At 45.3% G+C, this 24,783-nt stretch overlaps 1 protein-coding gene across 2 annotated transcripts; it reads left to right on the forward strand.

Annotated features, from left to right (window-relative positions):
• Positions 1-1,619: 1,619 nt before the first annotated feature.
• On the forward strand, positions 1,620-24,665 carry ZDHHC5 (zinc finger DHHC-type palmitoyltransferase 5). Of its 2 annotated transcripts, none has more exons than XM_059931629.1 (12): positions 1,620-1,916; positions 4,969-6,163; positions 14,155-14,276; positions 17,810-17,967; positions 18,726-18,898; positions 19,054-19,156; positions 19,755-19,846; positions 20,279-20,411; positions 20,877-21,000; positions 21,428-21,540; positions 22,024-22,883; positions 23,315-24,665. In XM_059931629.1, exons 2-12 carry the CDS (start codon positions 6,060-6,062, stop codon positions 23,478-23,480), a joined length of 2,148 nt encoding a protein of 715 aa, XP_059787612.1. In that variant the 5' UTR covers positions 1,620-1,916; positions 4,969-6,059; the 3' UTR covers positions 23,481-24,665. The 2 variants fall into 2 exon arrangements, with proteins under 2 accessions (XP_059787612.1, XP_059787613.1); XM_059931630.1 differs by lacking the exon at positions 1,620-1,916 and adding an exon at positions 1,999-2,137.
• The last annotated feature ends 118 nt before the right edge of the window (positions 24,666-24,783 follow it).

The following is a 24,783-nucleotide window of genomic DNA, read 5'->3' on the forward strand; positions in this document are numbered from 1 at the left end:
TACAGGTTCTTAGACTGTTGAAAGCGGGAAGAGAAAGATCCCTAATCTGTGAAGTTGGGGAAATGAAGTCTTAAAATCCAAGAAAAATATACAATAGGAAAATGACATTTGATTTCTTCCTAAGGAAACAACCTGATTTACAAATAGAAAATCCTCTATAAATAAAACAAATATTGTATCTCCAATACCTTACCTTTACCTTCTATAAGGTCTAAAGTTTTTAAATTTTTCATTTTTTAAATGAACACTGTCATTAAAAGAGAACTCTCCAGTGTGATGCAATAAATGGCAGATTGAAGCCCTTAGCAAGAATGAACTAGAACCTGTTATATATGCCATGTCAGAGAAGGAACTAGACTAGACCTCAGAAAACAGAAGGTAGACTTTCTCCTTTCCCTTCCTGCTTAGCGCTAACTTATCAGGGCACAGTTAAACCATCAACATTTGACACCAAAGCCGAGGACAGACCACAGGATTTAGAATCACACTTTACAAGTGAGACACCTTGGCTTCAGAGAAGTGGCTGGTGGAACACTTTTTTGAAAGACTATTATGTAATAGCCAGAGCAGCTTTCAAAAGAGAAATGGCCTTGAGCGAAATGAAAGAACACTGGGCCTTGCTCTTGGGTTCGCAGCTATGTTGGGCTAATTAGGGCAAAATGTGGCGCTGTGATCTACGTAGACCTGGCCAGCAGCTCGCCAGGGACTGGAGCTTCTAGAGAAACTTTTCCTTCCTGTCTGTATTCCCGGATTGGGAGAGGTTAGGCTTGGGGGCGTCCAGCCTTTGTGTTGCGGTGAAACATTAAGGGAATTAAGCGGAGCCAACAGCCGGCTCTCACTCCAGGGGGCTGCCACCGCCTCAGCGCGCATTCCCTGCGCCTCCTTCCACGGTTGGCACTACGGCTCCAAGGCTCGCGGCCGCTCTCCTTCCCATTCCTCCCGTGCCTTAGGCAGGAGCTTCGGCCCCCAACTGACTCTTCCAGTCCCTGCGGCCCCTCCCTGCGGAAGCCACAGCCCAGACATTTCCATTATCCTGGGATTCTGCTGGTACCAGGGAACTCGTCGGACTGAGAACTGCTCCCTAAAGATGGTTTTAAATAAAGTTTTCGCCATCCAAAAAGGGGGGAGGGATTGGGGGAGGGCTATTTAGTGGCCAAACCGTTGGCCAATGCATGAAGGGGCTGAAGCAGGAAGACGCCGGGGCCAGTGGATAATTGGTTACGCCAGAAGCCTGTCTAGACTGTACCATACTTATTGGAGGGGGGGGTTGGCTAATTCGGAAGGGTAGCTGCTTGTTCTTGAGTACTTTCAGTAAACACATATAATTATTTTTTACTTCTGAGGATTTCTGCATCGATTCAGGAGGGGTAGAAAGCAGGAGGCAGGAAAAAGGAATATTCGCTCGGCCATTTCCACAGTTCCAACTCCTGCGCAGTACGCCCACCCTCTTCTCCCGGTTGCCTGCGGAGCCAGACGGCCCTGCGCGCGCGTTCTCGTTTTCTTGCGTGGTACGGCGCTGTGCTCCTGCAGCCAATCAGGCCGCGAGGTCGCCGCGGTCGCCGGGGTGCGCGCGCACGCCCTAGAGCGGCGTTGGGGTGGGGGCTATGGGTGAATGGGAGAGTGAGCGGGGGCGGGCGCGGCGGCGCGAGCCGCATGAATGAGAGAAACGTGCCCCGCGCGAGATGTCGCGCGCGCCCGGGACAGGGAGCCAATCAGAACGCTGGGAGGGCTCGAGACCCGGCACTGAGGGCAGCGGCCGCGCGCCGGCTCGAAGACGAGCGACGCCGGGCGGGAGCGCGCGGAGCGGGGCGGGCGTGGAGCGTGCGGGGGCCGCGCGCTGCCTCTCAGAGGCCGGACGGCGCTGCTGAGAGGCGGCGGCGACTACGACGGCAGCGGTAACGGGAACCGTGCCGGGGGTGAGTGCCGGGGACACGGGTCCTTGCGGAACCGGAAGTGCCGGGCCAGGAAGGTGGGAGGGGAGAGTGACCTCTAGGGAAGGGGGACCAAGGAGGGGGAGGTGGCTTGAGGCCCCATTCCTACCCCGGGCCGGGTCATCCAACTGCGGCGGGACCCTTGGGCCCCGGAAACGGACGACGAGTAGAGGCCGGGGATCCACGGCTGCCGGGGCTCAGAACGGGTTAGTGTCGGGCCGCCGGATCCTAGCTCGGGACCCCGGTCCCTCCGCTCCCGGCGCCCAGCCGCCGCCCCTTCCGCCCCCGGCCCTGCACCCCGAGGCTCTGCCGCCTCCCGCAGCCTGCTCCCGCAGCCCCAGTGGGCCCTGCTGCCGCGGATTCCGTCTTCTCTGTCTCGGCCAGCCCTGCCCCGTACGGTGTTTCTCAGTGCCCCGGCTCCGGGCTGGGGACTGGGTGCTGTTCCCTCCCTGCGTTTCAGGTCCCCTCGCCCCATTCTTCTGATACTTATTTTGGCTCAAGCCTCATGCTGTTACCTGTTCTTTCGCATCCGTCCTCTTCCTCCCCTACCCCCACCAGCCGGGAGCTCCACGCTTTTAGTACTTCGTACTTTTTACAAGTGGGAACTCGAATATATTTGCCATTTTTTTACCTATAGGAATCTGTTATGGGACAGGGCAGAAAGTGTTTTACCCACTTGGCCGCATGAAAACATTGAAATGAGAAGTAAGAAAGTGACAACGTAATGAAAGGTGTAGGATCACTTATACGTTATACTCTAGACCATTTTTCTGCCTTGGATTTTTCATTTACTGGTTAATGCCATCTTGTCTAGGTTGACCTTATATTCGCATCTTTATCCTTTTATCCCAGTATCCCTTTGTACTATATTAAATCTCTTCAGAGTATTCATTATCACCCGTTCTTTAAATACTTACAAGATTTATATTGCCATGTACTTCGGTACCTTGGTATAAGATGATAATACCCATATTAAGCTTCTGTTTGACTCTTCAGCCAGTATCTTGACATGTGGATTATTCCATGAAACGTTGATAACTGTGTTCAGATTTACTGTATTATACTATTATACCACTTTATTTCAACAAACAATACTTTTGCTCTCAGTCATGCTGCCATGTCCATTTATCCCTTTAAGGAGGTACTTGTATTGAACCTTTGTTAAAGCTTGAAACCACATATTCTGTAGTTTGTTTTATATATACATATTCCTGTTCCATAGATTAAGCCTGAAATGTGTCATACACATCCTTGTACACCTTTCTTCTACTGGTACGAATCCCGACTGCTGGCTCTGATGAACCCCACTCACCCTGCAGTCTCATCCCTACTACCCACAGTACATCCTTCTGCTAAGCCTTGGTGCATCTTTATTATACCCAATACATTCTTAGGTTTTGTCTTGTCACTTCTAATGCATATCCCCTAAACATCTGAGACACTGATATCTTTTGTTTCCCAGTATTGTACTCCCTAGATGCCGTGGCCTTTTATGACTCTGAATTACTTTGGCAGTATTAGCCCATGTGACTTTTCTCCTGTCAGAAAATATAATCTGAAATCATATATGGTGTTTAAATGATATCCTACCCTAGATAAAATATAAGCAGTGCAATTTTCCATCTTCTCTAATCTTTGGGGTTTTGAGGGGCAAGTTTACTTTAATAGTGTTGTCTGTAAAGCAAGAATTTGCTTCGCATTGTTAACAAAGTTACTTAAGCCTAAATTCAGAAAGTTGGGCTTTGATTCCTGTAGGAATCAATCTATTCTAATAATGCTGTTTGGCTCTCTAAAACTCTTTTTTTTTTTTTTTTTTTTTGAGAGAGAGAGAATGAATGAATCTTGAAGGAAGGCACCTTAGCCTTTCATGCCACAGAAAAGAGGAAGTGCTAAATTCCAGGGTACATTCATATTTCACTATTCAAAACTTCTGGTATTTTAATTTCAGCCTTTGGAATTAAGGAAGCTATTACTCCTCTTAGGTGGAAAAAAACCTTAAGTAAAATTTTTGGTCTGCAGATTCCAAGCTGTCATCACTGAGCAGGTAGTGTAGTGGATGAGAAAGAGGTAGAAAGGGTTTGTGTCGGCAAAGGGGCCTGTGAACTCTTGGGTTCTGAACCTGACTGCTCAAGTCATTCAGTGGAATGGCCTCAGGCGTTCTCTAGCCTTCAATTTTACCGAGTAGGATAAGGAACTGTGTCACCAGATAATGAGTTAAATGCTTTGCGATCACTGGATGAAAAGCATCCTATAAAATCCAAAGTGCTAATGTTATTTTGCTACTACCATCAACAGAAATAATTGTTATTTTTAATCATATCAGGGAAGGTGGGGCTCAGTTGACTTCCTAATAGGCCAATGTAGGAATAGAGAACTGTTGAATTGGGAAGAAAAAGACCAGCCCTCCCCTTGTTGACTCAGTTTCTCATAGAGGGCATCTCACCTTTCAGTGCAGGGACATTTCTCATCCAGATCCTTTCATCAGTTATTTCAGAAGACCAAAAATTCAGCTTTTGCCTCTTTAAGGTTATAACTAAAAAGTATAGAAGGGTAAGAGTGAGAGAGACATACACAGAAAGGAAATGAGACTGTCCTAATTTTGTCCTACTTTTTTCTTTTTTCATTGTAGCAATAAATATTCTCTTTGTTCAAAGACAAGTCTCTTTTCTAGGACTGCCCTTCACTGCTGTGCCTTTGTTTGTTTTTAGATTTTGATATTCTTGGTATTTGTTACTGCCTATATGTGTCAGGTGAGATGGGCCCCATCTGTGTCAAGAGCTAGTTCTTTGATGACCTTAGGCCAGCTGAAGCCATGTTTTTCTCTTTTCAATATGAAGAGGACTTAGAAGAGTGAAGAATTCTGAACCCATTGTCCTCCCAATTCACAGTCCTTTCCCACATACACATAGTGAAGTAGAAAACCATCTTTCTTTCAAAAGGCACTTTTTAACAGAGTAGCTTGTGGGGTTTTAGCCTTGCTGGTCTTAAGAAATGCCATGAAAAAATTTCTCTGATAAAGATATTTGTTTTTCTCCAGGTGAGGCACTGTAACACAGCTGAACTCTGCATCCAGAAAGCCCAAGATTGAAGAAGAAAGATCAGAGACATTGACTGACCTGGAAACAGGGACCTCTTTGGAACTTTGCTTTCATCCGCAGTGGCTTTTAAAAGTATCATCGAGTGGAATTGATTTCTTCATCTTATTTTGCTTATTGGGAAGAACATGGCTTCAGGGATTTTATGTTTCCCTTTAGTTTTGCATGAACTCCATAGGAAAAGGAGCCCTTAAAGGGTTTGGGAATAACAAGAGACTGAAGACAGGCAAGCTTGCGTGTGCTCTCTCTCTCTCTCTGTTTTCCCTCCCGCTTCAAAGAAAAGGATTTACAACTCAACCTTGTAACAGCTGCTCCCCAGCTTTAACCATCAAGAGAAAGTAAATAAAATTAAACCACCATTGCCAGACTACAAGCCCTGAAGTCAAGGTGTGGGAGTGGTGGCATTGAGAAAACTGCCTGAAAGGGACAAAGACTGCAGTAAAAACGGCTTCTCCTTAAAGCTGGAAGGGGCACCAGTTTCCTTCTTGGATTGAAATAGAAACACCTCCTTTAGGTGCCGCTCACATTTTGTGGAAGTGTGGTAGTCGTGGAGGTTCTGTAGTATCTCCTCCGAAGAATTTTTCCTTGCTTGGAGTGTTCCGTCCTACCCTGATAACCTCCCCTTCTTTCCTTTTGAAGACTCTCCTCCCTCCATGAGCTGTTCCTTGATCTGTCTGACTGCCCATGTTCTCTACCTGCAGCCATTTTCATGTGTACAGCCTACTGTTTGTCTCCAGTTTTTAAACTGTACAAGTTGTGTTTCTTAATCTCTCCTTCTGCCTTGTTCTGGGGAGGTGGTTATTCATCATTTGGAATCACCTTTCCCCCTCCCATGTGCTTTCCTTCATTTGAGATCTTTTGACCTTTGGTTTTATTTGGGAGGGGGAAGGGTGATAATTCTAAATTTTCTGCTTCCCTGGTTTCCTTCTGTACTCTTCTGGCCGTTGTCACCCTCATCCCATTTTCTTGTCTGTTCTGCCGCTGTGTGGGCCTGGGCTATGCGGCAGGGCAGATCTTCCATCAGAGCTCCAACATGCCCGCGGAGTCTGGAAAGAGATTCAAACCCAGCAAGTATGTTCCAGTCTCGGCAGCCGCCATCTTCTTAGTGGGAGCTACGACCCTCTTCTTTGCCTTTACGTGAGTTTTCTCCCAGTGGTGCTATGGGCGGGGGTGGGGGAGCTCCATGGGAGGCGAGGGGGTATTTTTCCTCTTGAGTTTGGCTACTTACTTGCAAAGGCAAGGGACTGGGAGAGTTTGAGGTCTGATACAGGTAAATCCAGATCCCAGAGATGTGGCAAGAAGCGTAAGAACAGGCCTACCCTCTCGACCTTGTTAGGAATTTTACTCTGCTGACTCCTCTACTTTCCCCTGCCTCCCTTCCTTTGAAATCACAGATGTCTTCATATTTTCCTACCCAGTTTCATCGTTAGATGATTCTGCACTAGGAAGGAAATGGGAGGGAATCACCAGAGAGTCTTGAAGCAGCCTAAGCAGTCAGTTCTGTGAGAGAAGTGGACTAGATGAAAGGTTTTTCAAAAAGTAGTGGCTTTTCCCCAGGATATCTGAAGCTTAGATTTGAGACTGTGGGAACTGGGAGTACTAGAGAATTTCAGAATTGATTTCCAAGGTATACCAATGAGATGGTTTTGGCTCTTAGTGTTACTCAGATGGTTTTCTCTGTATTCTTAAGAGCCGAAGGCTGGAGAAGTGAAGGCCACTGGGAAAGGGCAAGTTTTATTTAGGAAGAGAGTTCTAGAAGGCTTCCTTTACGTTAGTTCCTGCTGAAGGGAATGACAGTCATTTCTCCCATTCCCTGGTCCTATTAGGAAAAACAGTTGGTGTCGAAAGATTTCCCACTTAGGATATTCAGCCTTTGTTCATCTGCTTGTTACTGGAGGAGACGTGAGTGATTTACATCTTTTTCCTTTTCCCTGGTATTTCAGCTGTCGACTATCTGGCAAACGTCTTTGCCGTTACCTGTTTATAAATTAACAAGTACCAGGCTTCTGAGCCTTAAACTGTTGAGTCATTGAGTTAGTGTTCCAGTTGTAGCTCTTGGAACAATCAGAGCAGGCTAGATTTTCTGGGGAGTTCACTTTGCTGTGATTCAGGCTCAGACCTAATGGTGGGTGCTGTTTAGAGCCAGTGTGAGGTTGCTGGCAAGAGGAAGAGAATGAATTGACGTGGTAGGGAATAGAAGCAGTTTGGAGTCACTGAAGGATGAATGAGCAGGAGTTGCTGTGGTACAGGCAGAAATTAACTCTGAGATAGGAGGGAAGGGGCACCCGCCACCTCCACCCAAACAGAGCTTCTGATGCCAGAAGGAATTCTAAAAACTATGGGTCGTTTGGCCAAAAGAGTAATAACGCAAAAGTAAAGTAAATATGATGTTTTCCTATTTAGTTTTTAAACAAGGCAAGAATGAATCTATTATCTAAGGTATGGGCATCATCCTGCTTCCCACCTCTTCCTCTAAAGAGTAGAAGTCATAGATCCTTTGGCCCCCAGCTCTTCAGCCTGAGCATACCTGTTGAAACCCTCAAGGATTCCACTCCTACCCTTAAGGAGGAGTGAGTCTTCAGTGTCAGACTTGTTTTGGTTTCTGCTCTTATGACCACTAAGTGGAATCAGCATTTTAACCAAGGGACATTTACATGGGATCTTAGTATCTTTGTAGCTGTTGTGGTGCTGTGTCAGGAGGGATAAGTACAACACCAATTTGACACCCTTAGACCTGCTTAATTGGGGAGGGTCTGTTTTCCTTTAAGAGGCAAAGCCTTCGGGAAGTTAGGAAATTTGGGGAACTGGCTAAGTGGTTTTTCTTTCAACCCATCTGTTCTTGAGTTTGGACAAGCAGAAACCTTGTTCTTAATTTGCTAATCTGGAACCACTGAAGTGTTTGGCTGGTTATACCAGTTTTGCCACAAAGAGTTGTCCTGACATAGACATTTTCTCAACTGATAGTTGAAGCTATTTAACCTACTTCCCCATTGCCTGATGCTAGAAGAGTATGGGGCCCTCCTTATTCCATGGTCTCTCAGCCCTAGGACAAAGAATTTTGGAGGACAGTATTGACTCTTACTTGGAATTACTGCCTCTAACCCAAAGGTAGAAGAGCCTTAAGTCTTAGCTAGAGTTCTCCCTGGCAGTTTCCTCAGGACACGTTTCTGGGCTGTCTTTTCCTCCCTGGGCTTTCCCCTGTCCACTCTGGGGAGACATAAATACTCTGTTTATCTTACCTAGCTCTTGGTACCTCTGAAATTCTCATCTCTTCCTCGCCATCTGACCGTATCAGTTCCTCTGCAAGTATACACCTGGGCTGAGGTACCACAGTTCTCCAGAGCTGTTCTGTCCCTTTTGATGTTCAGTTCTCTGTTTAAAACCATACACCACCTAAAAAAGAATGACTGGTTTCAAATAGAGACAAGAGGAAGGCTCTTTTTGAACCAGCTCCTATTTGGGGCCTTAAATCTGTAGCTACTTTGTCATCCTCCTGTTCTCTTCACTAGGCTACAACTGTCTGTTCTTACATCAGTATAAACCCCAGGTGAGAATTACTTTGGGACCTATAGGGCTAGGAGTAAGAGGAGGAGCCCTTTCAGTTGGCAGACATAATTAGTGGAGGCATGTGGGCTTCCACTAATTAGAAACAATTTACCCTCCGTGTTTCTTTGTCAAGTAGGGAAGGCTACCAGCAGAAATTATCAGTTGGGTTTCGTCATCAAAAAAATGGTGATCCTCCTCTGCCCCAGAGAAACTCGAATAGAACAGTTGAGGTCTCCCCCTCTGACCCCGTCCCTCTCATTTATAGGATTTGTCCAGTACTAAAACTAGGCAGGAGTTATTGGGGAACCTGTGTTAATTCTTCTCTCTTTTCACTATTTGGGAAGGAGAGTGTCTGCTAAAGTAACTCTCCTGGTCCCCATTAGGTAATAGACACTGCATTTAAGATAACGGGCCTGGACCCTCATCTGGCTTAGTTTAGTCTCCTTTTGTGATTGGCAGGGGGTGCAGTGCCAGGTGAGAGGAATAAGCAGTTTGGGGCAAGCTGATTTTGGTAAAGTCTGTTAACCTTTGTGGACCTCTTTCTTCTGTGTGTAATGAGGAAGTTGACCTAGAGCAGTTGATTTAAGCAATATGACCTTTTTTTTTTTTTTCCAAATGAGATCTTCTGGGGAACCCCAGTATTTAAAATGTCAGAGTAGGGCTGCTCTGGTTCAAGTGAGGCTGGTGCATAGAGGCCCAGACACTGGGTATCTCCTCTTTGCCTTCCTGGGGACCCCTGAGACCTTCTTAGGGCTCCTGGCAATACCATTTGAAATAAATCGCAGAATTGTATCCCCTAAAATCTCCTTGAGCTGTGAGTTAAGTCAGCTAGCTTCCCATATATCTGTTTCTAAAACTGATGAGGTGGGGACTTCCCTGGCGGTCCAGTGGTTAAGACTTTGCCTTCCAATGCAGGGGGTGCGGGTTCGATCCCTGGTTGGGGAGCTAAGATCCCACATGCCTCGCGACCAAAAAACTAAAACATAAAACAGAAGCAATATTGTAACAAATTCAATAAAGACTTTAAAAATGGTCCACATCGAAAAAAAAAAATCTTAAAATAAAATTGATGGGGAGGACATGGGGGTGAAGTCTCCGCTGCAAGTGATCCTCTGTGGGAAGGATAAGTCAGGGTTGTCCAGAAATCCATGATGGTCTTTCCAGTGTCCCATCCATGAAAGAGCTTTCTCCTTTACAGTTTCTGCCTCTATCCCCTCTCAAGCATTTCATCCACAGAGTTGGGCAACCTCAGTGACTCTCCCTTCTGGCCCTTTTTTTTCATGACTGCAGAGGTGCTAGCACCTGATTTGAGTGGGAGCAGCCTCATGATTTGGGGCATTAATTGAGCAGTGTTTGTTCTTTTCTTTCCCACGTTGTATTCTCACCCAGGAATAAGTGCCCAAGTCCTATATCTTGTACTCAGCTGCTTGAAAGTCTGGTAAGACAGGACAAATCAAGTCTTTTACGAGAAATTTATCCACTAGAAGGGGAGAGGTTGTTTTCCTGTGGAATCTTGAGGATCCCCAGGGGCAAGAAGTGGGATATTCATTCTAGCCTTGCCTCATCACCAAAGAACACTAGTCACACATGTTCATACACATAGTCAAAGTATGTGCTAGGCATGGGAGGAATGCATAGACCTGTTCTTTAGGAGCGAAGTGCCTCTGTTGTTAAATATTCTTGAATCTAGTAGTTCAGAGGAGAGGAAGTGGAGTTAGCGATGAAGGTGGAGCTGGAATGATAATTGATGATGATGGAGATAGTTAATAATGTGGTTTTTTTTGTTTCTTCTATCCCATGAATGCTCAGTATTAAACCAGCTGGTTTAAAAAGAATTCTAGGCTCATTTCAGACATTGTCTCCTCCATTCTCGTACCTGTATTAGGTAGCTGACCTAACAAGCTTGGAGAGTTTCCTGTGAATTACCTAAGGCTACAGTAGCAAAGCATTGATCAAGACAGGGTTAAAATCCAAAGCTTCTTGACTCCTACTTTATTTTTCTTACCAGGAACTTATCCATTTTTTTATAATGGGCAGAGTTAGAGAGGGCTAGGAAACAGATGTGCAGGAGTGTGGGTATTGAAACCCACTCTCCCAATTTTATTTGGCCTTGAAAACAGGAGTGCTAAAGGGACGGGCAGAAGAACCTGTTCTCCCTGGGATGGTGTAGGTTTGGGAGTCTCGTTGGTGAGTCAGCCAGCCTTCTGGGCTACAGCCACGCCCTCTGCTTTGGAGCTCTGTGATTATTCCCATAGGCTAAGGACGAGCCCCAGCAGCTCCTCAGCTCCGCCCGCGTCTCCGTCCATCAAAGGCCACAGATTCAGATGGGCCACTTGGGGTGGTCACTTAGGAATCTGGCAAAGTACTGTAGCAACGGCAAGCCTCTCCTGAAGCCAAGCAGAATGTGGGATACGGCGGGAGCAGGCTTTGATCTCACAGGCCTCTCCTTGGTGGGATGTTCCCTCAGAGTGCTCAGGTTGGAAGCAATGGTCTTTGACTTGAATCTAGGAGCGGCTGTTGCCTGTGAAGTTGAGTTATTTGCAGTATTTCCAGATACTGCCACTGTGAGGGTAGGCTTTATTTTGGCAACAGATACTGGAACTTGATTCTAGAGTTACACACTTCAGCTGGGATGGGTTGATATCAAGAAGGTTGTAGGGGTAAAGTTCATTATCCAGGGGCAGGTCATTGGCAGGTTGTCCAAAAAATGGAGTGATTTGCTTTGTTTGGAAATGCAGAAACTGGAGAAAGAATGGGGTCAGAAACATTGACATCTGGGCCTGCAAGGGGGCTGATGTCTCATTCTCATTCACCTTAGTTTCCCTCAGAGATGGAGGCAACCTTATTTTTTCAGAAGCTCAAGAGGCCACGTAGCCAATTCTAGGAATGAGACATTTAAATCACGGACACCTCAGTGTTGTAAGGATTTCATTTCTTTTTCCCTTCTAATTATCTTCCCAGGCTGTAGGAGTCAAGTGAGTCACCCTTTCTCCTCGTCCCTGGGTGGAAATTGAAGTGACAGCTAAGTACTAGGGAGGCGCTCTGACCTGGATGACTGGGTTTCAGTTTCTCTCCCTCCCTCGCAAGGAGGCTTTGGGTGGGGCTGTGTAAAGGCTCTTGCCTTCTTGCTTGTATTCCACCCCAAACCCTGCCAAGGTACGGGGACATCTTTTTTGAATGAAAGAACCCCCAGAGGAAGAGGCTTCCATAGGAGACTTTGGTAGAATAAAACTAGAGCTGTGACTGAAGGTCTGTTTTTTTCCTTGAAATCACTCCCTGCGCTCTAGCTTCATTATTATTTTGTCTCCCAATTATGTACTGACCCATAAAGAGAAGCAGAGTTAATTGATAATTACTATCTAAAAAGCCTGGCACATCATAAATATTTACTTAAATTTTTTTTTTTTAATGAACGGCTAAATGGAATTTGAATAAATAGATGGTGCTGGTAAAGACTTGTGAGATGCTTTGTGACAATCAGTTTTACCTTTTATCATTAGTTTATTTTTCATTGAGGAGCTCAGTTCTTTTGAATTGTCCTGAATCACTATTCAGGGCTGTGCTTTTTATTTTTTAAAATTTATTTATTTTTGGCTGCACTGTGTCTTTGTGGCTGCGTGTGGGCTTTTTCTAGTTGCGGCGAGCGGGGGCTACTCTTCGCTGCAGTGCGCGGGCTTCTCATTGTGGTGGCCTCTCCCGCTACGGAGCACAGGCTCTGGGCGCGTGGGCTCTAGAGCACAGGCTCAGTAGTTGTGGCGCACGGGCTTAGTTGCTCCGTGGCACGTGGGATCTTCCCGGACCAGGGCTCAAACCCGTGCGTGTCTCCTGAATTGGCAGGTGGATTCTTAAGCACTGCGCCACCAGGGAAGCCCTGTGCTTTTTATTTTGATGGAGACAGATCACCTCTCAACAGAATCCAGGACTGCTGTGGATTAATTCTCCGGAGTCATTTGCTGTCTTGTTCTCCTGGCCCCTTCTTCCTTTCCTTCAGGGAACTCTTCCTTTCCTTCCGCTGGTCTAGATAAAGGGAACAAGGACAGATGCTGGCCTAATTCTGGAGATTAAGTTCTCAGCCACAAAGCAGATTAGGGTATTTAGCCACTGTCTTGTTATGGGAAGTTCTTCCTGAGCTGAGACAGGAGAGAGGGTGTTTGATACCACTGACCAAGCAAGCAGCACATCAGATGTTCTTTTGACACTTCCAGCTCCCAGGAACCATCTTCAGAGAAAGGGAGAGCTCTTGCAGCATTCCTGAGACATATATCCTGACAGAAACTGAGCTTAATCCTGGACTAGGTCACTATTTTGTCAAGGAAAAGTTACCTAAAGCATATCTCTTGATTTGAACCCTGTGGAATATTGGATATGTGTGGCCAGTTTCTTCTTCCTGCAGGATTTGGGGCTGCTTTGGTCTGATATCTTCCCTTTTTTTTCCTCCTCCACTCTTCTGCTTCATTTATTCATCTTGGGGTCTAGTCCTGTGTCTTGGTATCCTTCCTTACCTGTGAGTGGTTTCCTTTTCTTTACCTTGAGAACTAGCCTCTAGTTGAATAAAATTCTCAGGAGTATCTGATGTATAATGTATCTGGAGAGACTTTAGGCAGTTGAGAGTAGTTCAGAGCCAGCTGGGAGGAGGGAAGAGAAGCCAGAGAGGCAGGTGGTGTCCCATGCTTTGGGTGAATGTGCAGGTCAGTGGGGCATGGCTGGGGTCCAGAAGCCTCAGGCTGTTTCAGAGAAGGGAATGCAGCTGGTGTCAGTTACATACTTAGTCCCTAGCTCTTGTGCCTGGTTAAAAGGAGGTAAGGACAGAGTCCAAAACATGTGGAAAGATCCACGAGGTAAGAATGAATTTGAGGAACACAGACTTTAGTGCAAAGGGTTATGAGTCTTGTACCTTGATCAAAAATGAGTATTTATTTATTTATTTTGGGCTGCGCTGGGTCTTTGTAGCTGCATGCGGGCTTCCTCTAGTTGCGGCGAGCGGGGTCTACTCTTCATTGTGGTGCACGGGCTTCTCATTGCGGTGGCTTCTCTAGTTGCGGAGCACAGGCTCTAGGCACGCGGGCTTCAGTAGTTGTGGCGCACGGGCTTAGTGGCTCCACGGCATATGGGACCTTCCTGAACGAGGGATCGAACCTGTGTGTCCCCTGCATTGGCAGGCGGATTTTTAACCACTGGACCACCAGGGAAGTCCTAAAATGAGTATTTCTGTGGGAAACTAGACCCACTTGTTGGGAAGGATAAAGATAATTTGAGACTTCAAAGGTGAACCACACAAGATTTATATATAGGTATGGGGACTGAATCTTTTTTTTTTTTTTTAATATTTATTTATTTGGTTGCACTGGGTCTTTAGTTGCAGCTCGCCGGCTCCCTAGTTGTGGCATGCGAACTCTCAGTTGCAGCATGCATGTGGGATCTAGTTTCCTGACCAGGGATTGAACCCGGGCCCCCTGCATTGGGAGCATGGAGTCTTAACCACTGCACCACCAGGGAAGTCCCTGAATCTTTATAGCTTTTTTTATATGGTTGGTGTCCAAAGTGTTAGAGGCAGCCCCTCATTTTCTTTATTATCTGTGCAGCTGTCCAGGACTAAGCCTCTACGTGTCACCTGCAGTGCCCATCTACAATGCGATTGTTTTTCTCTTTGTGCTGGCCAACTTCAGCATGGCCACCTTCATGGACCCAGGGATTTTCCCTCGAGGTAAGATCTCCCTCCTCTCTCTTGGAAATATCTTACTGCCTTTGAAAAAGAATGATTTTTGGACATTTATACATTTGGTCTGGCGCCTTAGGAGTCTTGGGTTTGGGGATACTTTTATAGTCTAATGATGAAAAGCAAGTCAGGATCTTAGGAATATATGTCGTAACTTCTAGGCATCTGATCCACTTTGGCCCAACTCTTTGATTTTCAGTTACTCATTCAGCAGAAATTTATTTCGAGCACATGGGTTGGGCATTGTTGCTAGTTTTGATACTATCTAAGATGAATTAGAGAGTGACAGTGTGATAACAAACTGTAATGGAAGCATGAAAAAGGTTCTCTGAGACCTTAGAAAAAGGGGCACTTATATCTGCCCAGATAAATTGGGGAAATGCTGCTGAAGATAGGTAGGAAGGACTTTATCGAGTAGAGGATGGAAGGGAAAGGCATTCTAGGAAGAGGAAGCAGCATATACAGAATTGTAGCTGTGAAATGCAGAATTCAGTGGGTGGAAGTTAGAATGCATGGTGGGGCCAGAAGGGGCAAGAGATAAACCAGAGCCAAGTGTAAAAGACTTTATGTGCTAAATTAGATAGATTATAATTCTTCCTTCGGACAGCAAGACGTCTTTAATTGGGGGAATCACAGGATCACATTTCCTTTTACAATAATAATTCTTATAAGAATGTACAGATACCTTTTGGGAGGCTATTGCAATAATGCAGACCAGATGAGAACTTGAATTCAGAGCTGGATTTACAGATTTTTCATTAGTAGACCCAGCAGAATTTTTCATTACTAATTGCTTACTAGGGGAGAGTGAGAGGGTGAAGGAATTGTCTAGGGTAGTTCCAAGGTTCCTCACCTGAAAGATAGGTTCTTTATAAACCAAGACCCAAGTTATAGGACTGTTGAGTGGGTTTGGAGGGAAGACAGAGCATCTTAGACACGTTGAATTTGAGATACTTAATGGATCATTCAGGTAGTTACCCGTGGGCAGTTGAGTAGTCAGACTCATGGCAGAGTCCTCAGCCATGTAGTATTTGAAGCAACAGGCGTTAAGATTTTCTAGAGAAAGTAGAATGAGATTAGGAAAGAACGAAAGTCAGCCTGACCAGTATTGACATTTTAATAATGAGGAGAAGGAGGAGCCACTGAAGAGGGATTGAGCAAGAAAAGTTAGTAGGAGGATAAACCGGACAAAGTGGGAACGAAGGAAAGTTCATGAAGTAGCTGATGGTTGGCAATATCAGAAATTAGGTCCAATAGTATGGAAATTCAGAGTTGCCCATTGTTTTAGTGACTAAGAAATTAGTGATCTTAACAAGAATAGTTTGCAACATCCCTGGTGTTCCAGTGGTTAACACTCTGCGCTTCCACTGCAGGGGGCATGGGTTCGTCCCTGGTTGAGAACTAATAAGATCCCACGTGCTGCGTGGTGCGGCCAAAAAAACAAAACAAAACAAAAAAACACACACACAAGACTAGTTGTTTTTTGTTTTTGTTTTCATTGTTTTTTTTGGCCACATGGCTTGCAGGATCTTAGTCCCCGACCAGGGATTGAACCCAGGCCCCAGCAGTGAAAGCACTGAGTCCTAACCAGTGGACTGCCAGGGAATTCCCAACAAGAATGGTTTTAATAGTGTGTTTATGTATGTATGTGGGAGAGAGACAGTTAAATTACCAAAACTATAACGGTTTGGAAGGCAGTGAATAGGAAATGAGGAAGCAGAGTCAATGAGTATTAAGATTATTCTTTCAGGAAGTTAAGCAGAGAAGGAAGAAGATGGAATATCTTAGGGCAGAGGGAGGAGTTTTGTTTGTTTGTTTAATGATACAGAAGACTTTAGCATGTTGATAGCATGAGGAGGTGGAACCAGAAAAGAGACAAGCAGAAGGTGATGAAAGAGTAATTGAAGAGTGACCATCTGGAAGAAGGAGATGCTTTCCTCTGCGTGCTGGAAGGGTTATGCTTACAGAAGTAGGCTGTTTCTGGAATAGGAGGTGAGAGTGAGGACCAACCAGCATTACTGGGATAAGAGATAGAGAATTGATGATGGTTGTTACTGATGACATCTCATTTTTCTCTCAAATGTGAAGTTACCTTGTAAGAGTGAGGCAGGTGGGATTGGGATAGCAACTTCAGTGAGATGAGGTTTTTCTGAAATTCATTGTGCTCACAGCCTGTGTCACTGTGCGTGGTGACTTTTGTTTCAAAGCTTAGATTAACAAAAGGCGCTTTGAGTCCCTAAAGCCAAGGAAGATGCTATTTTAATGAGCGTTTAATGTTCATTTATCAAATATTTATTGATTATTATGATATGGTCATTTGGGATGATTATTATGATGGTCAAATAGCTCGGTCTTGAAGGGAAGATAGAGAAGACATTTACATAAATACACTGTGGTAACTTTAAAGAGTAATCAAAGAACTGTAGTACTTTAAGAAGAGAAAGAGCTCACTTCTGATACATGATAGTGTGGAAGAATCAGATATTTCAATATAAGTAGCATTTGAATTTTTTTCCTTTAAAAAACTTTTTTAAAAAAAGATTTTAATAAGTAGTGAATATTCATTATATAGAAAGTATAAAAAAGGTAAATATCACCTATAATTTCCCAGCCCAGAGATGACTACTGTTATATTGTGGTATATTTCCTTCCAATCAATATTGTGAAGATTTATACATACAATATTATTTATATATACCATAAATCTGTAGCACATATATGTGTGTCTGTTTTTATTTCTGTTTTCAAAATGGGATCTTTTTGTTTGTACAGTTCTTTACCTTGTACTTTTTCACTTACATTGTTAGCATTTCCCTAAGTCAGTACATTTGAAAACTTTTAATTCCTATACCATCACTTACTTAATTTTTCCTTCTCATGGGTATTTTTTTTAGATTAATAATAAAAAATGAAAATTGCACACTATATAGATGAGAAGGCAAATTATGTCCTTTAAGTTTTGAAGTGGGGTGGTGAGTTTCTGATAGCTGAAAATTGAAAGGGCATTCAGGTAAAGAGAATGTCTGCAGCCAAGAAACAGTACTGTAATGTATATAGGGAACTAGGGGAAGATCTTTTGGGCAAGGGTGTCTGTGTGTGGAAAAAAGGTTGATGTTAGTTCGTTACTTCCTCTTTCGGATTGTTATAGTTCAGTCGTGTACTTGTAGATACTGAACTATTATGCAAACTCATTATAGATGTACTTTGATATATAAAGTGTATTTCTTTTGAAATATAATACGTAAACCAAGAATATCAGCATATCCATATCAGAGCCACCTCTGAGTCATATTCTTAAACCTCATTTCCCAGTGTAGAATAAATTGCTTCCTCATCTGCGTTTCCATAGTGTTGTATATAGAGCTGATCTCACCGTATTAGAGTTACTAGTTCCTAGTCTCTCTCACCATTAGACTGTGAATTCCTCGAAGGCAGAGGCCGTATTTTAAATATCACTGCATCCCTAGTGCCTAGTACAGTTCTAGCATAGTCATTTTTTCATTAACTTTTACTCTCTACAGCTGAAGAGGATGAAGACAAGGAAGATGACTTCAGAGCTCCCCTTTACAAAACAGTGGAGATCAAGGGCATCCAGGTGCGCATGAAATGGTGTGCCACCTGCCGCTTCTACCGTCCTCCTCGATGTTCCCACTGCAGCGTCTGTGACAACTGTGTGGAGGTAAGAACTCTGGGTGGGGTAAGCTGAACCTAAGTTACCTTCTTCCTACCCACAGAATAAGAATTGAATCCAGTGGATTCTTGGCCATGGATGAAAATATAGCCCTGACTACCTGGGCTGTGTTCTAGCTCTGGCACAAAGTGTTAGCAACGAGGTACACATGAGAGGTAGAGCATAAATACTCTGTTACAGGAGGGAGCCCAAGTGGGTAGGCATAGGCTTTCCCAGCACCATTAGTCATAGCTCCAGCCTTCCATCCCTTGGCTCATCTTTTCGGTTATTTGACCTGCTTAGTGTTCTCCACTCCTTCCACTTCATCATGCTGTTGCATTCAAATTTTACAATTACATTGCTTTCTTCTGCATTCCTTGTCTTTTATTTTTAACCCTTTTTTCAGTGCATTTTTACTTAACTGTAAGCAGTTGCCTGCCAGATTTTTCTTCCAAGCCTCTTTTTTTCATGAATCTTAATGTTTCTGCAAAGCCTCTGACATTTGTACCTCTCAGAGTTCCTTGGTCACATAGGATAAACTTTGAGAGGTGGCCTTGGCCTTCGATCAGCCTCTGGAACGTCTTCCTTATAGATTGATAGAGCAAGATAAACTGCATGAACTGTTTTTAAATTTTGTAACTAAATGGTGAACATGATGACAGATTATTAAAAGAAACACTTAAGTTCTGCTGTTTGTTCTGCTTGACAGAAACGGTCTAGTGCCATGGTCCAAGGATGCCGCTCAGTCTGTCTCATTTTGCTCCTAGGAATTTGATCATCACTGCCCCTGGGTGAACAACTGTATTGGTCGCCGGAACTACCGTTATTTCTTCCTCTTCCTCCTTTCCCTGACAGCCCACATTATGGGTGTGTTTGGCTTTGGCCTCCTTTATGTCCTCTACCACATGGAGGAACTCTCAGGGGTCCGCACGGCTGTCACGTATCCTTCAAGGCCTGTGGGTTGCGGGACTGGGAGGGGGAAGAATGGAGAAAGTTGAGTCCGGTGGCAGTGAGGGTCAGAGGGAAGGCGGCTACAGCATGGGCTGGGGAAGGCGAGACCACGTTGCTCTGCTCTCCTTGATTGTCTGGCTTCAGAATGGCAGTGATGTGTGTGGCTGGCTTATTCTTCATCCCAGTAGCTGGCCTCACGGGATTTCACGTGGTGCTGGTGGCTAGGGGACGCACAACCAATGAACAGGTATGGGGAGAAGTGACAGGAGATCCCTGGAGAGCAGGGCATGTGTCTCTTGGCCCTCTAGTTAGTGTATGCTTTTTATGATGAGGTGTCCAAGTTCCTCACGTAAGCATGAGGACGGGCCACTTCTTAGTTAACAAACATTTATAGAATGTCTGCTGTATACTGGTCGATTTAGGCTCTGAGCTAATAGAAACAGTGAAAGACCTGGGCCAGCCCTCAAGAAGCTTACAGTCCTGCTTAAAGGAAAACAATTATTTTTGTGCCCATAACAATAGCTAACCTTACTTGCTTATTCTTACATATGTTATCTTAGTTTTCAATATTTAGAGAGCTATTTATCCCCATTTTACATAAGGAAACTGATGTTTAGGGTCAGATAGCTACCATGAAGTGGACCCAGAATTTGAACTGATGACCCTGACTCTGGAGTTCCCATTCTTAGTCGTCACAAGTATAAGCTTCCTTATGGTAGGACTGTACTCATTTTTATACCTCCCAGATAGTGGGTGCACAATAATTTGTCATTGATTTGTGTTTTGGCTTTTGGAGGTCAAGGTCCCATTTTTTGACTGACCTGGTCCTTTTTCCCTCCCTCTAGGTTACGGGTAAATTCCGGGGAGGTGTGAACCCCTTCACTAATGGCTGCTGTAACAATGTCAGCCGTGTACTCTGCAGTTCCCCAGCACCCAGGTACACCTACCCCTTTGCTCTAGTGTTCACCTTTGGTTAAAACTTTTGTCTTCTTTGGGTTTATTCTGGCTGCCTTTTAGGGAGGGTTCTCTTAGAATGGGAAGTGCCTACAAGGGAGAGGCACTTTAATGGACCCTGTGAGTTCAGTTGTATTCTTTAGATATTATGTTACTCTCTTTGGAGAACTGAGGATGAGATTTACTCCAGAGTACCTTGAGCTAGGTGTATCTGCCCATAGGCCTGGTCTTGCTGTTGTTCTTGTTCTTCATAGAATCAAAGAAATCAGTTCAATGCTGATCTTTTCCCTGGCCTGGTAGGACTGTTTCTTGTATTTGTAAAACTGCTCTACACAAGGTAGGCAACCATTAGATATTTTGGAACGAACGAATGAATGAATGAATGAATGAAAGCCCTCTCACTCTTGACACTCAGGTATTTGGGGAGACCAAAGAAAGAGAAGACAGTTGTAATCAGACCACCCTTCCTTCGGCCAGAAGTGTCAGATGGGCAGATAACTGTGAAGATCATGGACAATGGCATCCAGGGAGAGCTGAGGAGAACTAAGGTGAGGAATTTAGGGAAGTAAAGCTAGGTAACTTGGGGAATCTCACCACGGCAAAGAGATGGAAACTTGCTTTGTTTACATCTCTCTTATAGTATTTATCACTTTCTGATTTGTGTTAAAGTTACTTAAACACATATCTTCTTTTTCCCATTAGATTGTAAGTTCATTGACAGTAGAAATTTAGTCCATTCATTTGCATGTCTTCATAGGACTTAACATAGCAGCTTATAGATGGTAGGATCTCAACAAGTAGTTGTTGGTGGAAAGAAGTAAGTGACAGAATGAAACCCTTGTTGAAAGCTTTTCTTTCTCCAAAACCGTCCCCAAACTGGTCTGTGTCCTGTCTTCCAATTCCAGTTCAGAAGTCTGTGGTGACTCCCCAGTGCCCCTCTTACACCAGTTTCATACTTTGAGTTTTGCCCTAACGCTCAGTTCTCCAAATCTGATTTTCCCTCATTTATCCAGTCTAAAGGAAGCTTGGAGATAACAGAAAGCCAGTCTGCAGATGCTGAACCTCCACCCCCTCCTAAGCCGGACCTGAGCCGTTACGCGGGGCTACGGACACACCTCAGCCTGGCTACTAATGAGGGTAAGGGCAGAAGCAGGAGTGAGAATGTTATTTGTTAGCTGTGGAGATGACACAGGCAAGGGCTGGGAGATGATGCTTATGTTGTGACTGAGAAAACCCAGCAAGTGGTACTTGAACCACTTCTTTGGACAGCGGGAGAAAGGGGATGACAGTTAGCTATTGGCAGTGAGTTGGACATCTCTGTGTGTCTGTGTGTACTGTCAGCATCCGGACAGACCAGAGAACATTCTGGGATCTGTTTGGTACAGTCACTCACTCTGTGTTCTGGGTTGGTATGAGTCTGTAGTCTTGATTTCAGCAAAATCATTATGTTCCTTTGCTTGGTATATCTTTTCCTACCTTGTTCTCCCCCTGTACTTTAACGAACTCTAGCCAGGTTAAGAGAACAGCTTGTAAAGTGGTGCCCCCTGGGCCTTTTTTCCTGCAGAGAGCAGCCTCTTGGGCAAGGACAGCCCCCCCACCCCTACCATGTACAAGTACCGGCCGGGCTACAGTAGCAGCAGTACATCAGCCGCCATGCCTCATTCTTCCAGCGCCAAGGTACTGAGTGCTCTCTAAGAAGTAGGGTTGTCACGTATGCCAGCTGTTCTGGGAAAAAGAAGATTGGGAGAAGGGAAGGAAGAAGCAGAGGGAAGAGAAGAAAACCAAAGGCACTTTACTAATTGTTGGCTTAGTAATAGCGTTGACAGTTTGTCCTTCATCCAAGAGAGGTCACGGTAACATAATAGATAAAAGCATTGATTACAGCGTCAGATCTGAGTTCAAAACCCAGTTGTGCCATCACAGAGAAGTTCCTTAACCTCTCTAAGCCCCATTTCCTGCATCTTAAAATGAGATACTATTTGTTCCTACTTACAGATTTACTTTAGGGGTTAAACAGGATAATGCATGTGAAAATTCTAAGCATATTGCTGGCACATAACAAATACTGTTTTTGACTGCCTCCTTGGGTTCTGGGGCCTAGTGTCCCAAGAGGGGACAAGAGGAGGAGCACTAAGAACCTGCTTTGCTTTTCTCCCTCAGTTGAGTCGTGGGGACAGCCTGAAGGAGCCAACCTCAATTGCGGAGAGCAGCCGTCATCCCAGCTACCGTTCGGAGCCGAGCCTGGAGCCAGAGAGCTTCCGTTCTCCCACCTTTGGCAAAAGCTTTCACTTTGATCCACTGTCCAGTGGCTCTCGCTCCTCCAGCCTCAAGTCAGCCCAGGGCACAGGCTTTGAGCTGGGCCAGCTGCAGTCCATCCGTTCAGAGGGCACAACCTCCACCTCCTATAAGAGCTTGGCCAACCAGACACGTAATGGAAGCCTATCTTACGACAGTCTGCTCACTCCTTCAGACAGCCCTGATTTTGAGTCCGTGCAGGCAGGGCCTGAGCCAGACCCACCTTTAGGCTACACCTCTCCCTTCCTGTCAGCCCGGCTGGCCCAGCAACGGGAAGCCGAGAGGCACCCACGTTTGGTGCCAACCGGCCCAACGCACCGAGAGCCCTCACCAGTCCGGTACGACAATCTGTCGCGCCATATTGTGGCCTCCCTCCAGGAACGAGAGAAGCTGCTACGCCAGTCACCCCCACTCCCAAGCCGCGAGGAAGAACCAGGCTTGGGGGACTCAGGCATCCAGTCAACACCAGGCTCAGGCCATGCCCCTCGTACTAGTTCCTCCTCAGATGATTCGAAGAGATCACCCTTGGGCAAGACTCCACTGGGACGCCCAGCTGCCCCCCGTTTTGGCAAGCCAGATGGGCTAAGGGGCCGGGGACTAGGGTCCCCTGAACCAGGCCCAACTGCCCCCTACGTGGGCCGATCTATGTCTTACAGCAGCCAAAAAGCCCCATCTGGTGTCTCTGAGACAGAGGAAGTGGCCTTGCAGCCATTACTGACACCCAAGTAAGTATTAGTCCATCCTGGCCCCCAATGGACTTAAAAGTAGCGTACTGCCCTGCAGAAGGTATCAGGGCTTCACTTGTACATTTTAGTGCAAGTGGACCCAGGGTTATCCTGCTTCTAAGATAGCCCTTCATTTTCACTTTTACTCCAGCTGCCTTCATGGGCTATTCCTGTTAAGAGACTGAGGATTAATACTTTTTTCTTAGTTCTGTCTTCCTAAAATGTAATTTATTTGCCTGAGAGTGAAAGGAATAAGTAGAGGAGAGAGGGAATCAGGATGCTTGTAAGCAGGGCAGTAAAATAAAAGGGAATCTTTGTATAAGAAAGTATATATGTAGAAAGCACATTTTTTTCTCTTAACTTTTTAAACTACCTCCCTTTTCAGTGTTGTGTGTCCCACTTCTGACACCTCTCTCTTCTTTTCTTCCCAGAGACGAAGTACAGCTCAAGACCGCCTACAGCAAAACCAACGGGCAGCCCAAGAATATAGGCTCAGCCTCCCCTGGCCCAGGCCAGCCACCTCTCAGTAGCCCCACAAGGGGAGGAGTCAAGAAGGTGTCAGGGGTGGGTGGCACCACCTATGAGATTTCGGTGTGAGCCTTGGGCAGCTCCCCTCCCCCACACCTCTGCGCCTACACCAAAGGGCCCCAGGTGGCCACCTTCCTTTCCTCAAGGGGCTCCCCTCCCCTGCATGGACATTTTTTAAACAACCGATTCCAAGAGGATGAGGACATTTTATAAAATGCAGTGGGGTTGGGGAGTTGGAGAGTTGGGGCCCTGAGACTGGGGTAGCAACCCCCTTCACCTTTTAAGACCTTTCCCTTCCTTAACCCCTGGACCAGACTCAGTGGACATTTGTGCAATTGCTCGCCCTGGAGGGAACCAGATCATTTTTAAACCAGAAATAATTTTTTTTATTATTGTTACGGATTCTATTTTTTTCCTCTTCTGCGTTACCAGGTGTGTGTGTACATATATATATATATATATATATATATATATATAAAATAAATATCAAAGAAATTATATATCTATCCTGGGATGGGAAAATGAGGGAGGGATATGTATAAGGAGGGGGATTTTACTCTTCCTGTTCCTCAGACCAGCAGGAAAAGAGGGGAGACATCGATTGAAGTCTTCCTTTTCCCCATGGTTCCCTCTCTTTGTCCCACTTACCATCTAAGGAAATAGCACCCCCTGTTGTTGGTGCTAAGTGACCAGGAAAGAAACCCAGGGAGAGGCGCGTCTGGGTGGCGTTTTGGTCGGAGGAGGGAAGGACCTGGAGAGGAGAGTTAGTTTTCTAGGCTCACTGGCACTTAGTTTCCCCAGGGAAGGGGTCAAAGCCCCATGACTTTGGTGGTGGTGGTGGGGAGATCAGGAAAAGAGCTTGGCTGAGCTCCAGAAACAATATTGGATAATCCCCCCTTCTTGGGGGAGAGGGATTATTGTGGGCTTCTTCAACTGGCCCCTCAAAGCCTTCCCCCAACTCACAAGGTTGACATTATTTTTAAATTCAAGGCCGGGAGAGAAGAATCCAAAAAGCAATATTTCTCATCACATGCCAAAAACGGGATAGAGAGAAGGAGTGGCAGGCCTCGGCCCCTCCAGTTGTCCCCTGGGGATGACCCCTCAGCCCACCTCAGTATGGTGCTGGGTAGAGGGGATACCTGGGTTCTAACCTTTAAATAGGGGAGACCCCAGCCTCTAAACAGAAGCCCTTTTATTTTTTATTCTGATTAGCCATTTTAAACCAACAAGGAATAAAAAGAAATCCTGATCTAACCAGCTCCCCCTGACTTGCGTTATTTTGTGTGGTTAAGGCAGGGTGAATGATCTCTGAAGGGAAGTCAGTTACAAGGAAAACCTCATAAGCGTCTCTGGTCCTGGTCCATCTTTAAGC

Source organism: Balaenoptera ricei, chromosome 8 (assembly GCF_028023285.1).
Source record: "Balaenoptera ricei isolate mBalRic1 chromosome 8, mBalRic1.hap2, whole genome shotgun sequence".
Taxonomy (NCBI): Eukaryota; Metazoa; Chordata; class Mammalia; order Artiodactyla; family Balaenopteridae; genus Balaenoptera; species Balaenoptera ricei.